Source organism: Anticarsia gemmatalis, chromosome 27 (assembly GCF_050436995.1).
Source record: "Anticarsia gemmatalis isolate Benzon Research Colony breed Stoneville strain chromosome 27, ilAntGemm2 primary, whole genome shotgun sequence".
NCBI classification, from domain to species: Eukaryota; Metazoa; Arthropoda; class Insecta; order Lepidoptera; family Erebidae; genus Anticarsia; species Anticarsia gemmatalis.
The window spans coordinates 2,175,214-2,182,281 of NC_134771.1; the positions used below are offsets into that span (position 1 = coordinate 2,175,214).

At 34.0% G+C, this 7,068-nt stretch overlaps 1 protein-coding gene and 2 non-coding genes across 4 annotated transcripts; 1 reads left to right on the forward strand and 2 right to left on the reverse strand.

The window, feature by feature from the left end:
- Nucleotides 1-822: 822 nt before the first annotated feature.
- LOC142984688 (U6 spliceosomal RNA) lies at nt 823-929 on the reverse strand. Its single transcript, XR_012960162.1, has one exon. It is a non-coding gene; the product is annotated as a U6 spliceosomal RNA (small nuclear RNA).
- Nucleotides 930-1,838: 909 nt separating this feature from the next.
- On the forward strand, nt 1,839-1,945 carry LOC142984689 (U6 spliceosomal RNA). The gene has a single exon (XR_012960163.1). It is a non-coding gene; the product is annotated as a U6 spliceosomal RNA (small nuclear RNA).
- A 748-nt stretch (nt 1,946-2,693) lies between these two features.
- Nucleotides 2,694-7,068, reverse strand: LOC142984630 (uncharacterized). 2 transcript variants are annotated; one of them, XM_076132377.1, is made up of 6 exons: nt 6,909-7,068; nt 6,051-6,355; nt 5,279-5,634; nt 4,784-4,903; nt 4,138-4,236; nt 2,694-2,856 (listed from the first exon to the last, which is right to left on the reverse strand). In XM_076132377.1, exons 2-6 carry the CDS (start codon nt 6,352-6,354, stop codon nt 2,731-2,733), a joined length of 1,005 nt encoding a protein of 334 aa, XP_075988492.1. In that variant the 5' UTR covers nt 6,355; nt 6,909-7,068; the 3' UTR covers nt 2,694-2,730. The 2 variants fall into 2 exon arrangements, with proteins under 2 accessions (XP_075988492.1, XP_075988494.1); XM_076132379.1 differs by lacking the exon at nt 6,909-7,068 and adding an exon at nt 6,472-6,631.

Here is a 7,068-nt window from a genome sequence, read left to right on the forward strand (position 1 = left end):
CATAATATTATTATAATGCAACGGGTCTTAAACGCGATTGAAAATTAAAGGTTAGGATACCTTATTTATTTACCCAACGTTTCCTAACCTTTAATTTTCAATCGCGTTAAGGCCCGTTGCATATAATATGTGTACAAGTGGCGAGAGTTTAAAATCGTTAATTATTCATACTTTCATACGTACAGCTCGCCATGTTTCTTTGTGTCTATACATAGCAAGAAGCAGGTGATCAAGTTCAATATACACTCGTATAGTTTAGAACGCGCGCTAAATAACTAACCTCCGGTTTCTGAGGTACATTTAGTGGCAGTTTATCTATTCAATAGCGTTAAAATTCATACAAAACAAACGCTATTGAACAGACAAACTACCTCTAAATGTACTCAGAAATCGGGGGTAAATGTGTTGATAAAGCCGTAAGCTACTGCGAAAGTATATAATAATTAAAATAAGAATTTTAGAAGATGAGTGTGAGTGTTGATAATGCAACGACGGCGTCGATCCGGTCTGTCACCTGCAGAGAGATACAATATTCCATATACATCATATACATGTGCGGTAAGTAAAGTCTGTAAAGTCTTTTATTACATGGAACCGGTATTATAAACGGCAAAGGCTTCGAATTTCCTGTATTCCTCTTTCAGGTAACTCAAAATAATTCAATCCAAATAATACAACGAAACTAATGTTAAAAGCACCAAAACCAAATTGTTTCTTGTTAATGTCAATTTACTTGAGGTATTCTGTCATGGGACAAAAATACATGCAATAAATCAACACACTCATATTTCCATAGATAAAATTCAGAAACGAAATAGTCCAAAAAATGTGGAACGCTTCACGATTTTGCGTGTCATCCTTGCGCAGGGGCCATGCTAATCTTCTCTGTATCGTTCCAATTTTAGTATATGTACTGCCGAAGCAAGTACGACTGATGAGCACAAATTTTTGTACATATGCTTAGTGAGAGCGAAAACTTTGATAGCGCGATTCAGGCCGTAGTACATATTGTATGAAACAGTATGTAAATTGAGTACAACGCCATCTGTAGTATACTTTAGAACTATTTCAATAAAGCCACCCTCCTTTTAACTGCTTAACAAAGGGGTGGCTTTGGGAGATGGGGTGGGTGTATAAAAGGGTAGATTCAGGGGCTGGGGTTGTGGGGTGTCTGTCTGTATTGATTTGTTCTCGGGCGTTTGTAACGTAGGTATGATGTTGTGTATATTGTAGAATGAATGAGAAGTGGTAGGTTAAATTGGGAATAGAAATCAAGGAGTTACGATTCAATACATTACATTATTGGTATCTTTAGTTCTGGATAGTTTTGTACGTTATGGAAGATGTTGACTCGAATAAATTGCTTATATATATCATAAATTGTGTATTAAGTATCTTTATATAAGTAGAATCTGATGAGTTGTCATAATATGCTTGAATGAAGAGAAATCCCGAGTAATATGTATTACTTAAGCGATTCGAAAAGTTACGACAATAATTTGTACTAAGGTGAACCAAGTTACCGCTTAAAGATATAAGTGAAAATATAGTTAAACGCTTTACGATTACTTAAATTAATTAGGAACGTATAAGGATTTCTAGAAGTAATAAATATTGCTATATAAACCTTGTTCACAATTATATTTCTTTATAAACAATTAATATTATCTCATGATCTATAATGATTGAACTAGTTGACATAGTGCTTGATTTATGTCACAGATGGCGTTGTACTCAATTTTTGTACCTTTCCATACAAAATGTACTACGGTCTGAATCGCGCTATCAAAGTTTTCGCTCTCACTAAGCATATATACAAGAATTTGAGATTCTCTATTGTACTTGCTTCGGCAGTACATATACTAAAATTGGAACGATACAGAGAAGATTAGCATGGCCCCTGCGCAAGGATGACACGCAAAATCGTGAAGCGTTCCACATTTTTTGGACTATTTCGTTTTAGTAACGCCCGTGTAATATTTTGTTTGACCATTTTGTAGTTGAATTAAATGTATACTCAATCATAAGTAGGTACTCATCTCGTACTTATGGCTAGTATGTATGTATAGATACTGGAAAGATAAGATTATTTTCTGAAAAATGTATTCTAATGAGTAAATATATTGTGATGTATGCCCTTAATTGCTAATTAACTTAACATTTAAATATGCAACTTGCTTTTATCAAGATTTTTGGATAATCAAAAGTAGATATTAGTCCAACAAGAAATTAGAGACCCTTGTATGCAAGACTCACGGCTGGCGGTGATATAGAAAATTTGAACTTTAGCGATGTACAGGCTTATGCAGTTGACAGTGGCCTGTTAGCTGCTTGATATTGAAAATACCCAGAATTAGGTATTCTTATCTTATCTTAGGGGTGCAGGGTGCCGGTTGACACTTCGACCACTCGCCATCCTTTGTGTCATCCCCTCCGGCCCCTCCTTTGCTTTGCTTAGAAATAGGTATCAATTATAATTTAAATATCTCGTATATGTGATCTCTTTACTAAATTGTCAGACCATAGAGACTTAAGTCGCATAGGTACTTCTTACTTATCTTTTGTTTGTGTGTTAACCCACGGCTTATAGTCTGGCTTGTGAACAACAAAAGCGACTCAGTTTAGGCCGAGGTAAAGCCGATTAATGCAAAACCGAATATGTAAAAAAGCCTTAGGAATACAAATAAAACAAGTTATAAGGAACAAAATATATTGTTTATTGCATCAACATCACGCGTCGTTCTTAGCTAAAGCCCGTTTCATCTTGAGTCGCCGTTGGCTGCGTTTCTTCGCTAACGGCACACTGCCCACCAGCTTGCCAGACTTTTGTAAGGCTATTAGTTTCGCCGACTTGCTCTGGAAAGACAATTATATTTATTTAATTAGAAAAATGTACAAATATTACATAACTATCACGACTGTTGTGCGCGAAGTTGTAGCAAAGGTTTCATACAGAAGTATTATGTTTTTAGTAATGTGCTACGAGCCCTTTTCAAATTGATTAGTCGATTGTAAACAATTTTGGCAGTTGTCTTTTTATATTAATCTATCACCTTACCATATTTCAGTCAAATAAATTGTGTTCCGTGAAAGCATAACAGAAAGACAGACAATTTTTCACATTTATAATATATAAAAATTAATCCCTATTTCCCTTGGTCACGCCATCACGCGTGAACGGCTGGACCGATTTCACTAATTCTTTTTTATAATATTCCTTGAATTACGAAGATGGTTCTTACGGAGAAAAAAAATAAAGAAAAGAAACGATTTTTAAGTTATTTATTTATTAAATATCGGCTGTTAGGCGATACGAAGTTTGCGGGGTCAGCTAGTTTATAATGTAAATCTATACTAATATTATAAAGATGAAGAGTTTGTTTGTTTGTTTGTTTTAACGCGCTAATCTCAGGAACTACTGGTCCGATTTGAAAAAATATTTCAGTGTTAAATAATCCATTTATCGAGGAAGGTTATAGGGTATATATCATCACCCTACGACCAATAGGAGCAGAGTACCAGCGAAAAATGATACAAAAACGGGATTTTTTTTGACCCATTCTCTTTTATGTGACGCAAGCGAAGTTGCGCGGGTCAGCTAGTGATGAATATTATGAATACACATACCTTTATTAGGTAAAGACACTTAAAGTTGTTCAGAATATTCAAATAATATTTTATTTTATAGACTCACTATAATGCAGTTTCAGTTAGCACTTAGCATTAACAATTTAAGCTCCACAGTCGAAAAAAGATCACTAGGATAAGTCCAGACATACTATGAATTAGTGACTATTTAATTCTATTTGAGTTAATCGCGTCCGAGCTTCAGAGAGCACGTTAAAATGTCGGTGCCGTTTGTTATCAATTAAGATAACAGTCTTTAAGTCATGTCAAAGGCGCTTGAAAAACTTTGACACTAGATTAACCACTAACCATATGATAAATAATAATAATTAGAACTTAAAATTATACCCTCTTATTCATAAAAAAATATGAAGTTATGAAAGGCTTCTAAAGTGTTTTGTTTCTTTCACTCTTTAGCGAAACGAAAAATAGAAAACATATTATAGTAGTTTTTTACCTAAAATAGGTTTATAGTGTGTTTATGAATAAGAGGGATAATGTTTATTTTACCTTAGCATCAGCTTTTGTTATTTTGCCATTTTTCTGTGCGGTGTACAACACGTTGATTCTTTTGTTTCCCAGCATTGAGTGGTGCTTCGATAGCGCGAACTGAAACAGAAAACAATAGTTATTAAAGTAAATTGTTGAAAAATATGTTGCGTAAATTATTTGATTGTCTTTATGGCGCGGTTGGTAGTGCATCTGACTGTTGAATCCTAGGTCAGACAAAGTGCTGTAGGTCTTTTTCTTATTTATACAGTGTACGATACAATATTATCCAGTTGCTTGATGCATAGGAATTTTGATCCCATCGATTCCAAACAAACCTTCCGATAGTTACAAACATATAAAAAATAAAGTTATCAAATTTGGTTTAGTTGTTCAAGAGTTATGACTGTACAAACATTTCGGCGATTGATTTTGATTTCTATAGATTATTTTCTATCACTTCTATCTATATCGGTGTTTGGTAACGTGCCCGGTATATGGCAATAGGCTCGCCCCCTATTACATGGGACTAACATTGTCAATAACAAAAAGTGGGTATATTTTATGCCTACACCTTTGAGTATAACAGGCATGGTAATATGTATGTATTATTATTGTCATATAATAAATGTAGAAATCTTAAAGTTATGAACAAAAGTCGACTGACCTCATAGCTAGGTTCATTGGTAAGTTCTACATAAGCTATAGCACTTTTCTTGCCGTCCTTTACTTTAGGTATTCTTATGTCTTTTATCTGTTCATTCATCTCGGAGAAGTGGGCCATTATCTGTAAATACAAGAAAATATTCGTTTAACAAATCTCACAAATACAGATGGGGAAGATGTTTATGAATTTTTCCTTTCACGCAAAATAGTCTGCTCGCCGTGCCTGTCTGTTGGCGATAAACTCGAAATCGATTTAAACATTAATACGGAATATTCATGCACTATACACCAAAATTTATATACTTAGTTATTTTCAAGGAAGGATTTTGTGTGCAATTTGATAAGCTAGCCCAAAGACGGCTTGGATACTTGTAAATTCTCATAATCGGCAGTGTTGTATGAGTATTAAGCATGGGAAGTTTGTAAGAACCATACTAAGTGGCGTTCCCCTATAGGAATAGGTATGATTTTTTATATGTATGTTTAAATTTCTTACCCTTTCTTTATCAATATCAATGGGTAAATTCCCCAAAAACACAACATAACGTTTCGGTCCTTTTTTCTTCTGTAAATCCTTCTTATCTTTCTTAACAACATCTTTTTCTAACTTCGGACTGTCATCGGTTTTTATTTTTTTCGGCTTTTTAGGCTCCGGGCTCAAGTCTCCCGTAATATCAGCGCCTTTCAGAGCTGTTTTCAATAAATTGTATAGTATACGAATACGTCTTAGTTGTGAATCGGTCAAGTTGTCGGATGCTTTGAGTATTGCTTGAATTTTGTTGTGGACTATTTCTGGTACGATTGCATTGGACGTTCCTTGTAAAGATTCTTTGATTGCTTGACGGATTCTACCTGAAATTTTAAGAAAATATGATTAAATAAGTAATAAGAAAGTCTATCCCACTGCTGGGTACTGTTTAGTCCTAGAATTAGGAAGGAGTTTAGAGCATAAGGTTCATTATACTGGCTAAAAGTGGATTGATAGTCTAGGCATTCTCTCAAGAATTGTTATGGCAGTGTATCTTAACCTTTTTAAGTCCTTGGGGCTCTACGGCTCTAGAGAATAGAAATGTCTTTTGATACTACTTTTAACATTTTCATTTAGAATCTCAGGGTTCTACAGACCATAGGTTGAGATACACTGTCATTGAGAGATGGCAAGGATAAAAAATGGCAAATTATTGCAGTAAGGCGACCACATGAACCTCTGCACCAAACATGCTGTTTGGCAAGCGAAATTGCAGTTGATACTATAATGAAATACAAACCTTTCTGATTATTACTCATGGGCACTTTCAAAAACTTTTGCACCAATTCTTCATCTTTCAAAATCGGATATTTTGAACTGTCTTCACCTAAATCGTCTTTATTTTTTTTACTTTTCACAGTTTTTGGGAACTGTACTCTCAGGTTTTTAGTTTTATTAGCAGATTTCTCCGGAGTCACCGGCAGAGATGAGACTATAGCTTCCGTGTCCGTCTTCATTTGTTTTGGTTCCGATGTAGTCTTTGTTTTAGCTGTCCGCTTACGTTTCTTGGGATTTTCTGACATAGGTTTCATTAATACTTCCATTCTGTGAAAAAAAATATATGAAATTACTTCAGTGATGAGGTAACTGAACAATTTAATGAATTTGAGTATCATTAAAGGATTATATTCTTATGTATGGGAGCTATTATATGTACCTACCTATGTGGAATTTAAGCTAACTTAGACGAACATCAGGTGGGTCGAGTTGATACTTTCTATATTTTTTTCCTTTGCTGCGTTTTACTAACCAAAAATGTGAAAATGATCATAAAATAAATACTTGTATAATAGCTTTTAGTCAAGGGGAAGGGCAGTAAATCGATAAGCTAAAAAAACTAGGTGGCCACGATATAAACGATAAATATAACCTATAAAATTTCACATGAGTTTGTTTACAATTTGCAGGTTATATATTTATAATATGTACAGGAATTATAAAAATTAGGGCTCTTAATGAGAAATAACTAGGTAGAAAACGATACTAATATAATAAACTATCGTATAAATTGTAAAATAAGAATGCGGCATGATTATTTTTCGCCGAAAACACGTGCAACGAAGATCGTGTTAAAATAAATAGATTAAATCAGATTTACCTGTATAATGACTTGAGAAACTGTATAAATAAATGCTAAATAATCACTTTATTTAGAAATACTGTTTACTGTTCATTTTATTTCCAATTTTACTGAACTTGTAATTTTTTTATTTGGCCTGTTGTTTTGTTTATTTTGACAGATTATTGACACTTGACAG

Bases quoted from the DNA above. Each gene is read 5' to 3' on its own strand.
- LOC142984630 (XM_076132377.1), bottom strand. From the start codon at position 6,354: ATGGAAGTATTAATGAAACCTATGTCAGAAAATCCCAAGAAACGTAAG. The intron at 5,635-6,050 runs GTTTGTATTTCA...TTAAAATTTCAG, and splicing joins CATGAGTAATAATCAGAAAG to GTAGAATCCGTCAAGCAATC. The intron at 2,857-4,137 runs GTAAAATAAACA...TTGTCTTTCCAG, and splicing joins TAACAAAAGCTGATGCTAAG to AGCAAGTCGGCGAAACTAAT.